Consider the following 16,907-nt stretch of genomic DNA (forward strand, 5'->3'; position numbering starts at 1 on the left):
AACCTGCAACCACACAATCTAGCAACCTCCAACTACACAATCTGGCCACCTCCAACCACACAATCTGGCAACCTGCAACAACACAATTTGGCCTCCTGCAACCTCACAATCTGGCAACCTCCAAGCACACTATCTGGCAACCTGCAACAACACAATCTGGCCTCCTGCACCCTCACAATCTGGCAGCGTCCAACCACACAATCTGGCAACCTCAAACCACACAATCTGGCCACCACAATCTGGCAACCTCCAACCACAAAATCTGGCAACCTCCAACCACACAATCTGGCCACCACAATCTGGCAACCTCCAACCACAAAATCTGGCAACCTCAAACCACACAATCGGGCCACTTCCAACCACACAATCTGGCCACCACAATCTGGCAACCTCAAACCACACAATCTGGCCACCACAATCTGGCAACCTCCAACCACAAAATCTGGCAACCTCCAACCACACAATCTGGCAACCTCAAACCACACAATCTGGCCACCACAATCTGGCAACCTCCAACCACACAATCTGGCCACCACAATCTGGCAACCTCCAACCACACAATCTGGCCACCTCCAACCACACAATCTGGCCACTTCCAACCACACAATCTGGCCACTTCCAACCACACAATCTGGCCACTTCCAACCACACAATCTGGCCACTTCCAACCACACAATCTGGCCACTTCCAACCACACAATCTGGCCACTTCCAACCACACAATCTGGCCACCTCCAACCACACAATCTGGCCACCTCCAACCACACAATCTGGCCACCTCCAACCACACAATCTGGCCACTTCCAACCACACAATCTGGCCACCTCCAACCACACAATCTGGCCACCTCCAACCACACAATCTGGCCACCTCCAACCACACAATCTGGCCACTTCCAACCACACAATCTGGCCACCTCCAACCACACAATCTGGCCACTTCCAACCACACAATCTGGCCACTTCCAACCACACAATCTGGCCACTTCCAACCACACAATCTGGCCACCTCCAACCACACAATCTGGCCACTTCCAACCACACAATCTGGCCACTTCCAACCACACAATCTTTTGGAAAGCATATTGGAGGGAAAAACTAATCAGAGAATATGCTTCTAAAATGTGAGATTGCCTTAACAACTCTGTGTGTGTGTGTGTGTGTGTGTGTGTGTGTGTGTGTGTGTGTGTGTGTGTGTGTGTGTGTGTGTGTGTGTGTGTGTGTGTGTGTTCCAGACGCGGTGGTGACAGAGGGAGGGGAGAACTTCAGTGTAGGTCAGAGGCAGTTGTTCTGTCTGGCCAGAGCCTTCGTCAGGAAGAGCTCCATCCTCATTATGGACGAAGCCACCGCATCCATCGACATGGCAACGGTGAGCTCACACACCCTAACAGCCATGTACCCTCCATCACCAGCTCTTCAGTGACATTATGATCATATGTTTCATTTTCTGCTCTTTTCATTTTTTACAGACAGATCTATGACATTACTTTCACCTCATATGGGTACAAACATAAAGCACAAGTATAATGTCAGAAACATTATGAAAACACAAATCAGACATCTTTATATTTGTCCTCCTATTACGGGTTTATTATTTGAGCCATTCATTATTGAGCTCTGTACATAGAGGTTTGATCAATAGCAGAACACACATCCATGTATTTCAACCAGCCACATACTCTTCATTAGGCCACCTGTTTGGAAATGAACCACTGATTTCCATTAAAGCTTGAATCCTTAGTTGCTATATCCATTTTTGGACTTATAAATTAATGATATGTACCCATTGATTCTTAAAGAACATAACTGATAAATGCCTCATGGGCTTAGTTCAACTGTCGTACCCCATCAGAACCCAAAATATAACCTTGTTTTACTCCAATGTTTGTAAACGATGTAAATGTAAACAAACACTGTGTAGCTTCAAAACATGTTTACAACTATAATGTTGATATCATGGATGGTCAGTCCTTGGTCCACAGCTCTGTCTATGTATTTGAGGGTGATTCCATCCTGAGATGGGAGAACACGTTATTCTTTCAGTTAAGGATTCTATCTTTAGGGGCCGTTAAGTTTTGTTGCGATTGTTGCGCAACAGTGAGGACCGTCACTCTCCTCCAGCCTCTCAGGTTTCAGTCCGGAGGCATGCATAGTTCATAGCTCCAATCCCTGGCAGTTTATATATAAATTACTGCCAGTTTATATATAGAGTGTGCGACTCTCTTTATTATTTTTTTTATAGGGACAAGCAGGTCAACATCAATCTGAGGTCATTACGGTCACAGCCGTAGCATTAACCTTTGACCCTGACAGGTACACTCTATCAAACTACCATCACACTGATGCAGACAGCGAAGAGGGGACAGCACTCAGTGTAGTGACATTGCTGTGGAGTGTATATGGCTGTATCTAAGACTGTGCTCCAGATGACACACTATTCCCTATAAAGTGCACTAAGAGCCATAGGGCTCTTGTCAAAAGTAGGGCACTATGCAAGGAATAGGATGCCATTTGGTCCACGACCAAAAGAGCTGACCTACATGTAATTTCTCACCCCTATAGGAGAATGTCTTACAGAAGGTGGTGATGACAGCCTTTGCCGACCGAACAGTCGTCACTATTGCAGTAAGTCTGTTACAGCCTGTAGGTCATTAGGTGGAAAGGTCAGATCTGGAAGTTATTCTCTGTATAGATGTGGAGACTCCTCTTGGTCTGCTCTCTCTCTCTATGGATCAATCATTGGAGAAAGCATAGAGACGGGGACTAGCTGATTTCTCCTAGCTTTTAGATTTCCTCCTCTCCTTCATCCTATCTTTCCAACGTCTCCTGTTTCATCATACTGTACCTCTGCTTCTCATATCTCTAAATACTTCTCATATCTCCAAATGCTTCTCACGCCTCCAAATGCATTTACGGACCGATTCAGAGTTGAGATAAGGCGCAACTCGAACATTCCTGTAAATAATTAATTGATGTCAGTGGGAGATTGATGAAAATTCAAGTTAAAAGTGCTGCAGATCTCAACTCTGAATCAACACGTTAGCCTCTCGAGACTCAAACAGCTTGTCTGCTGTCCTTCCTTCACCTGTCTTCTTTTCCTTGTTTTCCCTGTCTGTCTGTCCTTGCTCCTCTCCTTCTGTCTTCCCATCTATCCTTTGTTCCTTCTCTCCGTTCTGCCACCCAGCACCTGGTGTCCTCCATCTTGGAGGCTGAACAGGTGCTGGTGTTCTCCGCGGGGCAGCTAGTGGAGTGTGACTCTGCAGTCAACCTGCTAGCACAGCAGGACAGCCTCTTCAGTGTCTTAGTGAGGACTCACAAGTAGGCCCTGTCCCACCCTGCCTCCCAGGCCTCTACAGCCTCCCGGGTTGGTACTGCATGCTGTCTGAGACCACTGTCAGGGGGGTAAAGAGAGATACTACATCTAATCTGTCTGGGGTTAAAGAGAGAAACTACATATCTGTCTGGGGTTAAAGAGAGAAACTACATATAATCTGTCTGGGGGTTAAAGAGATACTACATCTAATCTGTCTGGGGGTTAAAGAGAGAAACTACATATCTGTCTGGGGTTAAAGAGAGAAACTACATATAATCTGTCTGGGGGTTAAAAAGATACTACATATAATCTGTCTGGGGTTAAAGAGAGAAACTACATATCTGTCTGGGGTTAAAGAGATACTACATCTAATCTGTCTGGGGTTAAAGAGAGAAACTACATATAATCTGTCTGGGGGTTAGAGAGATACTACATGTAATCTGTCTGGGGTTAAAGAGAGAAACTACATATAATCTGTCTGGGGGTTAAAGAGATACTACATCTAATCTGTCTGGGGGTAAAGAGAGAAACTACATCTAATCTGTCTGGGGGTTAAAGAGATACTACATCTAATCTGTCTGGGGTTAAAGAGAGAAACTACATATAATCTGTCTGGGGGTTAGAGAGATACTACATCTAATCTGTCTGGGGTTAAAGAGGGATACTACATGTAATCTGTCTGGGGTTAAAGAGGGATACTACATGTAATCTGTCTGGGGTTAAAGAGAGATACTACATGTAATCTGTCTGGGGGTTAAAGAGGGATACTACATCTAATCTGTCTGGGGTTAAAGAGAGGGATACTACATCTAATCTGTCTGGGGGTTAAAGAGGGATACTACATCTAATCTGTCTGGGGTTAAAGAGAGGGATACTACATCTAATCTGTCTGGGGTTAAAGAGGGATACTACATCTAATCTGTCTGGGGTAAAGAGGGATAATACATCTAATCTGTCTGGGGTAAAGAGGGATAATACATCTAATCTGTCTGGGGGTTAAGGAGGGATAATACATCTAATCTGTCTGGGGGTTAAGGAGGGATACTACATCTAATCTGTCTGGGGGTTAAGGAGGGGTACTACATCTAATCTGTCTGGGGGTTAAGGAGGGGTACTACATCTAATCTTAGCAGTTGGCTCTTGGAGGATGACTCTTGGGGTTGTGAGATAAGACAATATTAAAATACATTCAGGTATCTGTTATTTTTTCTCAGCACAGTTTATCTCTGTCTGTCTGGCTACATTACAAATCAAAGCTGCATTGCATCCCTTCCTTTTTTTAAATGTAATTAAACAATCAATCGAATGTAATGTAATGTGTGTGTGTGTGTGCGCGCGTGTGTGTGCATGCGTCTGTGTGTGCGTGCGTCTGTTTGTGCGTGTGTGTGTGTGTGTGTGCATGCAGCATCGTGTCCACACCATCCTGGAAGCTGACCTGGTGATCGTGATGAAGCGAGGGAACATCTTAGAGATCGACAAACCAGAGACCCTGCTGGAGAATGAGGACGGCATGTTCGCTTCCTTCGTCAGGGCTGACATGTAGGCTCACACACTGTCAGCCAGAACACCATCAGTCTATCTATCAATTAATCAGTCGCCTCAGTGTTTCCCACAATGCTTAGGTGGGGCGCAGAGTTCGGGATATTATTACCATTATTTACTGAAGCTCATACTGTAGGTTTTAGACAGTGGAAATGGAGCCAGGCCGGTTGACCACCTCCACTTGGTAATGGTAGGGGAAACACTGCTTCCCAAAGCACCACTGATGGCCTTCTTGTGTTGATTATTGGTAATGTATTAGTTATTGAGTGATTGATTGAATGAGTGACCTATTAACTTGGTCGTGTAAGGATCACAATCGGTCGTTAAATATTCTTACAATTTTACAAAGCTTTACTTAAATGTTTTATGTTTAAATGATATTTTTTGTTACACTTATTACTAGATGATGTATGTATATGTATATATTTTACACCATTATTCATAGGTAAGCAATAAGCAGGTATACTGTAGTATTACTACATTGGTACGAACACTGTAGGGTATATCGCTGGAGCATTTTTAGCCCGGTGACCCTTTGTCTGTCTGATGAGATGCTGACTGAACCATGGGACTGTGGACATTTAGTGGTCACTGACTCCTCTTTGCAAAAGGACAACTTTCACCCAATGGGTGTTCTCTAAAGGACTGAATCTTAATGTGAGATGTGCAGGCCTAACTTCAACTTATACACAACTGGTGTACTGTAAACCATACATTCATGTCAAGATGTATGTGAAAACTTGGAGTTACGCATGTGGGTGTTAAGTTAAGAGAAGGGAAGATTAAGGGAAGATTCCGCTTTCTTCTACCTACCATAAGCCAGGCCAGCGTTTGTTTCTGGCTGGTGTAATTGGTAAGGAAAGTGGTTTATATTTTCAGTATTAAACCTGGTTTCTGGGGAGCTGTGCCACTGTCCCACTGTCCCACTGTAGTACCTGAATATTTATAGTTCTTTTGCATATCGAACAATGAGAATTTTATATTGACTTTATATTGACTTCTTTGTATTGTATTATAGCATGAATGCCAAACTGATTATTGTAAGGTACACTTTGAAGAATGTCAGTATCTGTTTTTACCACCATACTGCTGTGTTTTGTTTGTCAGTGTAAAGCGGTTTCTCATCTCAAGAAATTTGTTTTTAATTCATTCTTATTCAATCCCAAACTCCTGACCCAGAATTCCTGCCCTACTTTCCTTACACATGTGTGGGATGTTTTCCCACTCATGTTTTCAACTTAAGACGCCCTCTCTATAATCTATGAATGGGTAGGCGTCTTCTAGCCTGGTTGAACAAGACAGAACCATTGTTTCGTTTAGCTTGGATTCCAGGCTAGGTGTCTCCCCTCAACCTCCATACTCTCCATTGTATACATTATAAGTGAGTAGCAGCTAAGTATATTTAATGTAGCTTCTGCTGTGGCAGGGGGTCCATGTAAAGGCCAAAGGTCAACAACATGGCCCCTATAGTGTGGCTGCTATCCTTCACCAGAGTTGTCTTTTTATGGGCAAGCAGCACTTTGGAGTCAGTCTGTCAGAAAGCGTGGAGACACAACACTCACCCCTTTCTAGAACAATGACATCATGAGAGCAGAATGACTATAGATATAGAGCACTGATATACAGTTGAAGTCGGAAGTTTACATACACTTTAGCCAAATACATTTAAACTCAGTTTTTCACAATTCCTGACATTTAATCCTAGTAAAAATGCCTTGTTTTAGGTCAGTTAGGATCACCACTTTATTTTAAGAATGTAAAATGTCAGAATAATAATAGAGAGAATTATTTATTTCAGCTTTTATTTCTTTCATCACATTCCTAGTGGGTCGTAAGTTTACATACACTCAATTAGTATTTGGTAGCATTGCCTTTAAATTGTTTAACTTGGGTCAAACGTTTCAGGTAGCCTTCCACAAGCTTCCCACAATAAGTTGGGTGAATTTTGGCCCATTCCTCCTGACAGAGCTGGTGTAACTGAGTCAGGTTTGTAGGCCTCCTTGCTTGCACACGCTTTTTCAGGTAAGCCCACAAATTTTCTATGGGATTGAGGTCAGGGCTTTGTGATGGCCACTCCAATACCTTGACTTTGTTGTCCTTAAGCCATTTTGCCACAACTTTGGAAGTATGCTTGGGGTCATTGTCCATTTGGAAGACCCATTTGCGACCAAGCTTTAACTTCCTGACTGATGTCTTGAGATGTTGCTTCAATATATCCACATAATTTTTCTACCTCATGATGCCATCTTTTTTGTGAAGTGCACCAGTCCCTCCTGCAGCAAAGCACCCCCACAACATGATGCTGCCACCCCCATGCTTCACATTTGGGATGGTGTTCTTCGGCTTGCAAGCCTCCCCCTTTTTCCTCCAAACATAATGATGGTCATTATGGCCAAACAGTTCTATTTTTGTTTCATCAGATCAGAGGACATTTCTCCAAAAAGTACAATCTTTGTCCCCATGTGCAGATGCAAACCGTTGTCTGGCTTTTTTATGGCGGTTTTGGAGCAGTGGCTTCTTCCTTGCTGAGCGGCCTTTCAGGTTATGTCGATATAGGACTCGTTTTACTGTGGATATAGATACTTTTGTACCCGTTTCCTCCAGCATCTTCTTAAGGTCCTTTGCTGTTGTTCTGGGATTGATTTGCACTTTTCGCACCAAATTACATTCATCTCTAGGAGACCGAATGCGTCTCCTTCCTGAGCGGTATGACGGCAGCGTGATGTTTATACTTGCGTACTATTGTTTGTACAGATGAACATGGTACCTTCAGGCATTTGGAAATTGCTCCCAAGGATGAACCAGACTTGTGGAGGTCTACAATTTGTTTTCTGAGGTCTTGGCTGATTTCTTTTGATTTTCCCATGATGTCAAGCAGAGGCACTGAATTTGAAGGTAGGCCTTGAAATACATCCACAGGTACACCTCCAATTGACTCAAATTATGTCAATTAGCCTTTCAGAATCTTCTAAAGCCATGACATCATTTTTGGAATTTTCCAAGCTGTTTAATGGCACAGTCAACTTAGTGTATGTAAACTTCTGACCCACTGGAAATGTGATACAGTGAATTATAAGTGAAATAATCTGTCTGTAAACAATTGTTGGAAAAATTACTTTTGTCATGCATGAAGTAGATGTCCTAACTGACTTGCCAAAACTATAGTTTGTTAACAAGAAATTTGTGGAGTGGTTGAAAATCGAGTTTTAATGACTCCAACCTAAGTGTATGTAAACTTCTGCCTTCAACTGTATAGTCTAGGAGAATGACATTGGAGATGAGTGGTAGGCTATTGTCCCTCTGATGAATTTGAAGGCAAGGCTGTGGTGTGTAAGGCTATGACTGTCTGTTAATCCTACACTTCTAATATACGGGTTCCAGAAGGGTTCTTTGGCTGTTCCCATAGGAGAACCCTTTTGGATTCCACGTAGAAGCCTCTGTGGAAAGGGTTCTACATGGAACCCAAAAGTGTTCTACCTGGAACCAAATAGGTTCTACCTGGAACCAAAAATGGTTCTTGAAAGGGTTCTTCGGTGGCCGATTTTGTCTTGAGCGGATGGCCGGGGGGCCGGAACATAATTACTAATAATTAGTAGACTGCAAATTGACCGCTAGAAGCCCAAACAGATATAATGTTTAACTAAAACATAATCATTTCAAACCTTGCTTACATTTGTATACAATCACGTGTCTCTATTACAGTATGTGTAATAGAGGGGAATAGATGGGAATAGATTTCTTAAATTGGGAATAGATGGGAATAGATTTCTTAAATTAAATCACTTGGAGCTGATTTCCTGTTTATTTTTTTAGGAAGGGGGTTGCTCAGAAAGCTTGGGGGGCCAAATAAAACCGCCCGCGGGCCGCCAGTTGGGGAATCCTGTTCTATGGGGACAGCAGGAAAAAACTTTTTAGGTTCTAGATATAAAAACACAGCAGCGTTGCAGTTTTTGACACACTCAAACCTACTACCATACCCCGTTCAAAGGCACTTACATATTCTGTCTTGCCCATTCACCCTCTGAATGGCACACACACACAATCCATGTCTCAATTGTCTCAAGGCTTAAAAATCCTTATTTAACCTGTCTCCTCCCCTTCATCTTACACTGATTGACGTGGATTTAACAAGTGACATAAATAAGCAATTATAGCTTTCACCTGGATTCACCTGGTCAGTCTATGAAAGAGCAGGTGTTCTTAATGTTTAGTACACTCTACTTATAGATCTATAGTAATTCAGACTGCAGATATCCTTGATCCATATCACAGAGATTATATCATCTTCTCTGCTTTTACTATTTATATTTTCAATCTTGGGAATGTGCACAGCAATATATGTTCAAATATTTTCAATAATAATCAATATAATTCCGAGACTACAGGTTGTCCATTTTGTCAATTTTTGTCCTTTTTCCATTTTATTGTGGGCTTGTGTCTGTCTCATATGTACATTGTGTATAATTAACAGATGTTTTAAATATAGACATAGTTGATCATTACTCTGTGTGCCTACCTTTTTTTACACTTGAACTGATAATAAAAATGTGCTTTGAGTTAAAAGTGCTTTTTGAGTTTAAAACGCTCACACACACACACACACACACACACACACACACACACACACACACACACACACACACACACGCACGCTCTCATTCTCACACACAACACACCTCGCTTACTAAATGGCGCCATCTCTTGGTCATCAATGGGAAGCGGACCTATCCTAATAATTCATCCCTATAATAATGTAATAACGCAGCAATAATTAGCTTACTGTTGGAAAACAAGTCATTTTTCTATCACACTTGCCTTGTTTAAAAATAAAACATCAATGTTATTTTAATTTGGATCCAGTAATGGGATGGTTTAACCATTACCTCAAATACCGGTATTGATTAATTAACTAAACATAATTTCTAACGGGTACACATATATTGTTTTGCTTTTAAATCAATAAAACACAATTTAGAAGTAATTACTGGGGTTTCCTCTGTTGAACAAAGCCAGCAGTGCACTGCATCCCGCCCATAGAGTGGAGCAGCTACGTCAAGAGTATTTGGTCTGTGACTGCCTGGAAACTCTCACCCGTCAGTAAAACTTTTTGGAAGTGGCGCTGGAGCTCCTCGAACAGCTACCAACCATTATGTGGTAGAAGTTAATTGAAATCAAATCGATGAAAAACGTTGCAAAATAATACGAATTTATCCAACTTTTAATCATGTTTACGCAAGCTGACAGGAGAATTACGCACGACTAAAAAAACACTTCGGTTTACTAAAACCATCCAAGTTTTTTCCTCTATTGCAAATGCAGTAAGGATGTTGGCGAGAAAAAGCATCATCCCGGAGGAGTTCTCCCTACCGGGGCTTGCTTCGAGGATCCACCGCAAACCAGTGTTCAGGGACCGGGTGAACAAAGCACGCTTCATCGCCAAGAGCGGATCCTGCAACTTGGCGCACAAGAACATCCGAGAACAGGGAAGATTCTTGCAAGACGTCTTCACCACTCTGGTGGACCTGAAATGGCGCTTCACCCTGGTCATCTTCACCATGACTTTTCTGTGCAGTTGGCTCCTCTTCGCCATGTGCTGGTGGCTCGTGGCCTTTGCCCATGGAGACCTTGTACCCAACCGCACGTCTGGCATTGAGCAGTGCGTCACCAACGTCAAGTGAGTAGTATAGTATAGGCTCTATAGATATTTGGAGATTTAACTTGTATATATTTCTGTATTTTGTGTGTAAACTTGTGTATTTTAAGGGTGGGAATAAATTATATGGATTTATTGGGGACTTTTAGTGAAATTATTACATATATTCAGTTTTAGAATAACTTTGCTATTTTCTGTGATAACACTGTTACAGTTATATGATAGATCTCCTTGCCATAAAAAAATGATTTTCCTTCAAATTATAAGGAATTTCAAGAGATACTTTGGGATTTTGGCAATGAAGCCCTTTATCAACTTCCCCAGAGTCAGATGAACTCATGGGAACCATTTTTATGTCTCTGCATCCAGTATGAAAGAAGTTGGAGGTGCTGTAGTTTCACGAGCAAATGCTAACTAGCATTAAGGCAATGACTGGAAGTCTATGGTATCTATTAGCATACTAGTAGTTACCAGCAATGACTGGAAGTCTACGGTATCTACTAGCATGATAGCAGTTACCATAGACTTCCTGGCATTGCGCAAACGCTAGTTAGCAATTGTGTTAATGATAGTTAGCAACTTCCATCAAACTGCATGCAAGACATACAGATTGTATCCAGGAGTTCATCTGACTGGGGAAGTAGATAAAGGGCTTCATTGCCAAAATCCTGAAGTGTCCCTTTAAAGGGGCAATCTGCAGTTGATACATTCATAAATGAATAATATGTACCAATTGATTCTTGAAGAATATAAGTATAATTTATAGTTCAACTGTCATACCCCAGCTGAACGCAAAATATAAGCTTGTTTTATTCCTATGTTTGTAAACAAAGTCAATGTAAACAAACACTATAAAGCCTCAAAACGTGGAAGTAAAGTAAGTAGCCTTGCACGAGCATTGGCGTGTGTGAGCAGGAAGCATGAGGCAGCTTGATGTACAAGTACAGGACGCTAGTCTATCACAAGGCCTTACCCCCAATCTCCCTAATGCTGAGTGCTAAGCAGAGACGCATCAGGTCCCATTTTTACAGTATTTGGTATCGAGCTCCCAACCTTCCAATCTCAGGGTGGGCACTCTAACCACAAGGTCACCGAGACACGGTTAAAACTACCATTTTGATTTCATGGATGGTCAGTCATTGCATCCATAGCTCTGTGTATGAATTTGAGAGTGGTTCCATTTCTTAGGCCCCATCCCTCAGCTTTTACCCAAACAGGGGAGTGTAGCACGCTTTGTTATTGTTTCAACTGCTGATTGCCCCTTTAAAGTCTCCAACATATTGCTCTCATTATTTAGTCCTCTGAGATCAGTGGTTGTAGGGGACGCAGATGAGGACAGGAAGCCATAGGAAACCACACTGCCTGTCCAGTAGCTTCCTGCTCCTCTGACCCCTGTGACCTCTTTACCCTCACCACAGATGTAAGATCAGGTCTCTATCCTCACCGCAGATGTAGGATCAGGTCTCTACACTGCTATTACAGATGTAGGATCAGGTCTCTAAACTGCTATTACAGATGTAGGATCAGGTCTCTACACCGCTATTACAGATGTAGGATCAGGTCTCTACCCTCACCACAGATGTAGGATCAGGTCTGTACACTGCTATTACAGATGTAGGATCATGTCTCTACACCGCTATTACAGATGTAGGATCAGGTCTCTACATCACTATTACAGATGTAGGATCAGGTCTCTACACCGCTATTACAGATGTAGGATCAGGTCTCTATCCTCACCACAGATGTAGGATCAGGTCTCTACACCGCTATTACAGATGTAGGATCAGGTCTCTACCCTCACCACAGATGTAGGATCAGGTCTCTACATCGCTTTACAGATGTAGGATCAGGTTTCTACATCGCTATTACAGATGTAGGATCAGGTCTCTACACCTCTATTACAAATGTAGGATCAGATGTCTACAACAAACATCTGACCCTTGACCAATATTTACGTCCAACGTCTCCCTCCTCTTTAACTCTAATTTCCTCTGACCCCTGACCTTTGACCCTCTCTCTCTGCTCTGCAGGTCATTCACCTCAGCCTTCCTGTTCTCCATCGAGGTCCAGGTGACCATCGGCTTTGGCCACCGTATGATCACAGAGCAGTGCCCCACGGCCATCGCCGTCCTCATCTTCCAGAACATCGCTGGCCTCATCATCAACGCCATTATGCTGGGATGCATCTTCATGAAGACAGCCCAGTCGCACCGCCGCGCCGAGACGCTCATCTTCAGGTAGGATGGTAGCCTACAGGTTAGATTAGGTTGGAGAGGTGGGCCAGCAACAGTGTAGGGTGAAGGTGCCCCTAGATGCTGATCTTGGGTCAGTTTAGAATTTACCCCACTAATGGTAAAGGTTAGGATTGGGGGAGCAGAAGCTGATCCTAGATCTGTACCTAGGGAAAGCTTCACCCTGGAGAGGTAGAGGATAAAGAGAGGTGGGCCAGCATCCGAAGGGTTGCCGCTTCGAATCCGAAGTCCCAACTAGAAAAATCTGGTGCATGGTAGAGCTGCACAATTAATTGAATTCACATCGAAATCGCAATATCCATATCGCAAGAGATCCGTATTTCATGCAATATATGAGATGCCACTAAACCGTGTGTAAAGTATAGTTGACTTTGTTTGTAGTCTCTCCCTCTCCTCTTGTGGCTGTTTCCCACACACACTTAGCCCCACCCCTTGTCAATCACGCAGCGCAGTTCCTCCTCCACGCTGTTCGATTCTCTATAAGGTTGCATGTTAGATTAGATTGTTAGATTATTTGCTCATATCATGCAGCCCTAGTATATCCATATCATACAGCCCTAGTATATCCATATCATACAGCCCTAGTATATCCATATCATGCAGCCCTAGTATATCCATATCATACAGCCCTAGTATATCCATATCATGCAGCCCTAGTATATCCATATCATGCAGCCCTAGTATATCCATATCATGCAGCCCTAGTATATCCATATCATGCAGCCCTAGTATATCCATATCATGCAGCCCTAGTATATCCATATCATACAGCCCTAGTATATCCATATCATGCAGCCCTAGTATATCCATATCATGCAGCCCTAGTATATCCATATCATGCAGCCCTAGTATATCCATATCATGCAGCCCTAGTATATCCATATCATACAGCCCTAGTATATCCATATCAAACAGACCTGGTATATCCATATCATACAGCCCTAGTATATCCATATCATGCAGCCCTAGTATATCCATATCATACAGCCCTAGTATATCCATATCATACAGCCCTAGTATATCCATATCATACAGCCCTAGTATATCCATATCATACAGCCCTAGTATATCCATATCATGCAGCCCTAGTATATCCATATCATGCAGCCCTAGTATATCCATATCATACAGCCCTAGTATATCCATATCATGCAGCCCTAGTATATCCATATCATACAGCCCTAGTATATCCATATCAAACAGACCTGGTATATCCATATCATACAGCCCTAGTATATCCATATCATGCAGCCCTAGTATATCCATATCATACAGCCCTAGTATATCCATATCATACAGCCCTAGTATATCCATATCATACAGCCCTAGTATATCCATATCATACAGCCCTAGTATATCCATATCATACAGCCCTAGTATATCCATATCATGCAGCCCTAGTATATCCATATCATACAGCCCTAGTATATCCATATCATACAGCCCTAGTATATCCATATCATACAGCCCTAGTATATCCATATCATGCAGCCCTAGTATATCCATATCATACAGCCCTAGTATATCCATATCATACAGACCTGGTATATCCATATCATACAGCCCTAGTATATCCATATCAAACAGACCTGGTATATCCATATCATACAGCCCTAGTATATCCATATCATGCAGCCCTAGTATATCCATATCATACAGCCCTAGTATATCCATATCATACAGACCTGGTATATCCATATCATACAGCCCTAGTATATCCATATCATACAGCCCTAGTATATCCATATCATACAGCCCTAGTATATCCATATCATACAGCCCTAGTATATCCATATCATACAGACCTGGTATATCCATATCATACAGCCCTAGTATATCCATATCATACAGCCCTAGTATATCCATATCATACAGCCCTAGTATATCCATATCATGCAGCCCTAGTATATCCATATCATACAGCCCTAGTATATCCATATCATGCAGCCCTAGTATATCCATATCATACAGCCCTAGTATATCCATATCAAACAGACCTGGTATATCCATATCATACAGCCCTAGTATATCCATATCATGCAGCCCTAGTATATCCATATCATACAGCCCTAGTATATCCATATCATACAGCCCTAGTATATCCATATCATACAGCCCTAGTATATCCATATCATACAGCCCTAGTATATCCATATCATACAGACCTGGTATATCCATATCATGCAGCCCTAGTATATCCATATCAAACAGACCTGGTATATCCATATCAAACAGACCTGGTATATCCATATCAAACAGCCCTAGTATATCCATATCATGCAGCCCTAGTATATCCATATCATGCAGCCCTGGTATATCCATATCATACAGCCCTAGTATATCCATATCATGCAGCCCTAGTATATCCATATCATGCAGCCCTGGTATATCCATATCATGCAGCCCTAGTATATCCATATCATACAGCCCTAGTATATCCATATCATACAGCCCTAGTATATCCATATCATGCAGCCCTAGTATATCCATATCATGCAGCCCTGGTATATCCATATCAGACAGCCCTAGTATATCCATATCATACAGCCCTGGTATATCCATATCAGACAGCCCTAGTATATCCATATCATACAGCCCTAGTATATCCATATCAGACAGCCCTAGTATATCCATATCATTATCCGAGATACTGAAAAAGAGTTGTAAAGTTTGTGTCTCTATGCCCCAGATTCAGAGAGCGGATTTTGAATGGTCAAAGTTTGAGGGTTTTGTACACATGCCATCTCCTGCTGTTGTGCCCTTGAGCAAGCCCTCAAATCTGATCCAGGGGGTACACTCTGGCTGATAAATCTATAAAGACAATGTGATCGGTAAAGAAAATGGATAATAAAGTTATCTTTTCTTGTCATATCTTATTTTCAGCCGCAACGCCGTCATCGCCGTGCGCAACAATCGCCTCTGCTTCATGACCCGTGTGGGCGACCTCCGCAAGTCCATGATCATTGGCGCTGCCGTCCGCCTCCAGGTGGTACGCAAGACCACCACCCCCGAAGGCGAGGTCATCCCTATCCACCAGATCGACGTGCAGACTGAGAGCGCCGCTGCGAGTAACTCCATCTTCCTCTTGGCGCCACTCATTATCTGCCATACCATCAATAAGGAGAGTCCGCTGTACGACCTGTCGGCCATGGAGCTGCAGTGCAGCGACCTGGAGGTGATTGTGATCTTGGAGGGCGTGGTGGAGACCACGGGCATCACCACCCAGGCCCGGACCTCCTACGTCACCGAGGAGATCCAGTGGGGTCACCGCTTCGTGCCCATCGTGACCGAGGAGGACGGGGTGTACTCGGTGGACTACTCCAAGTTCGGGAACACGGTCAAGGTGGCAACGCCGAGGTGTTCGGCCCGCGAGCTGGACGAGAAGCCCTCCATACTCATCCAGACGCTGCAGAAGAGCGAGCTGAGCCACCAGAACTCACTGAGGAAGAGGAACTCAATGAGACGGAACAACTCCATGAGGAACGGTGGCGGGAGCTCCGGCACCATGCGGAGGAACAACTCGGCCCTCACCGTGCCCAAAGTGCAGTTCCTCACCCCTGAGGCGGTGGGCCAGAACATGGCCGTCACATGACACGAGGCCTGGCTCCCATTGGCTGTCCTGCTTTTCCTGGGTGGGACCTCCCATGTTTATCCTTTGGCTCAGTTAGAGCTGACTCTTGTCCTATTCCCCACACTCTGCCACATATACAGTAGTCAATGCTATACCTGACACACACAATGCCCTGTTAGAATTATTGTTGTGAGTATGGATTTAACCTGTTTTAGTTACTGATTAGTGTCTCATTTTCAGTCTGGTTCTTTCCAAGTGCCTTTGCCTTTGTCTGGTTCTAAGCTGTAATAGGCATCCACAAGTTGTACTTTATGATGTAAATGCCTTTACACATGTAATAACTCTTTATAATGCTTTGTACTGAATTCTGTACTCATCACTGAATCCATGTGATTATTTAATTTGCTCTTTAATGTTACCGTGACCAAAGAACATATTATTACAGATGATAATGACCAACTCTTGCCTAATAGTAGAAGAAAAGTATGTTTTGATATCAGCTGCAACATGTATTACACACCAACCGTGTTCCTCATTCTTATCAAAACCTTTAATAAAGCATTTGCGTCGGTACTGTA

At 43.0% G+C, this 16,907-nt stretch overlaps 2 protein-coding genes across 2 annotated transcripts in view; both read left to right on the plus strand.

Annotated features, from left to right (window-relative positions):
• The window catches only part of LOC120050102 (ATP-binding cassette sub-family C member 9-like), a 59,715-nt gene extending 53,156 nt beyond the window's left edge, over window positions 1-6,559 (plus strand). The window contains exons 37-40 of the mRNA XM_038996743.1: window positions 1,234-1,367; window positions 2,561-2,623; window positions 3,183-3,302; window positions 4,717-6,559. Coding sequence (XP_038852671.1) covers window positions 1,234-1,367; window positions 2,561-2,623; window positions 3,183-3,302; window positions 4,717-4,854 — 455 coding nt within the window. The 3' untranslated portion in view covers window positions 4,855-6,559. The remainder of the gene's footprint in view (window positions 1-1,233; window positions 1,368-2,560; window positions 2,624-3,182; window positions 3,303-4,716) is intronic.
• Window positions 6,560-9,919: 3,360 nt separating this feature from the next.
• LOC120050103 (ATP-sensitive inward rectifier potassium channel 8-like) lies at window positions 9,920-16,907 on the plus strand. The gene is made up of 3 exons (XM_038996744.1): window positions 9,920-10,527; window positions 12,537-12,743; window positions 15,642-16,907. Exons 1-3 carry the CDS (start codon window positions 10,178-10,180, stop codon window positions 16,348-16,350), a joined length of 1,266 nt encoding a protein of 421 aa, XP_038852672.1. The 5' UTR covers window positions 9,920-10,177; the 3' UTR covers window positions 16,351-16,907.

Source organism: Salvelinus namaycush, chromosome 6 (genome assembly GCF_016432855.1).
Source record: "Salvelinus namaycush isolate Seneca chromosome 6, SaNama_1.0, whole genome shotgun sequence".
Lineage (NCBI taxonomy): Eukaryota > Metazoa > Chordata > Actinopteri > Salmoniformes > Salmonidae > Salvelinus > Salvelinus namaycush.

Excerpts from the sequence above, each read along its gene's own strand:
- LOC120050103 (XM_038996744.1), top strand. The coding sequence starts at position 10,178 with ATGTTGGCGAGAAAAAGCATCATCCCGGAGGAGTTCTCCCTACCGGGG. Across the intron at positions 10,528-12,536 it reads CAGTGCGTCACCAACGTCAA|GTCATTCACCTCAGCCTTCC; the intron begins GTGAGTAGTATA and ends TCTGCTCTGCAG. Across the intron at positions 12,744-15,641 it reads GCCGAGACGCTCATCTTCAG|CCGCAACGCCGTCATCGCCG; the intron begins GTAGGATGGTAG and ends TCTTATTTTCAG.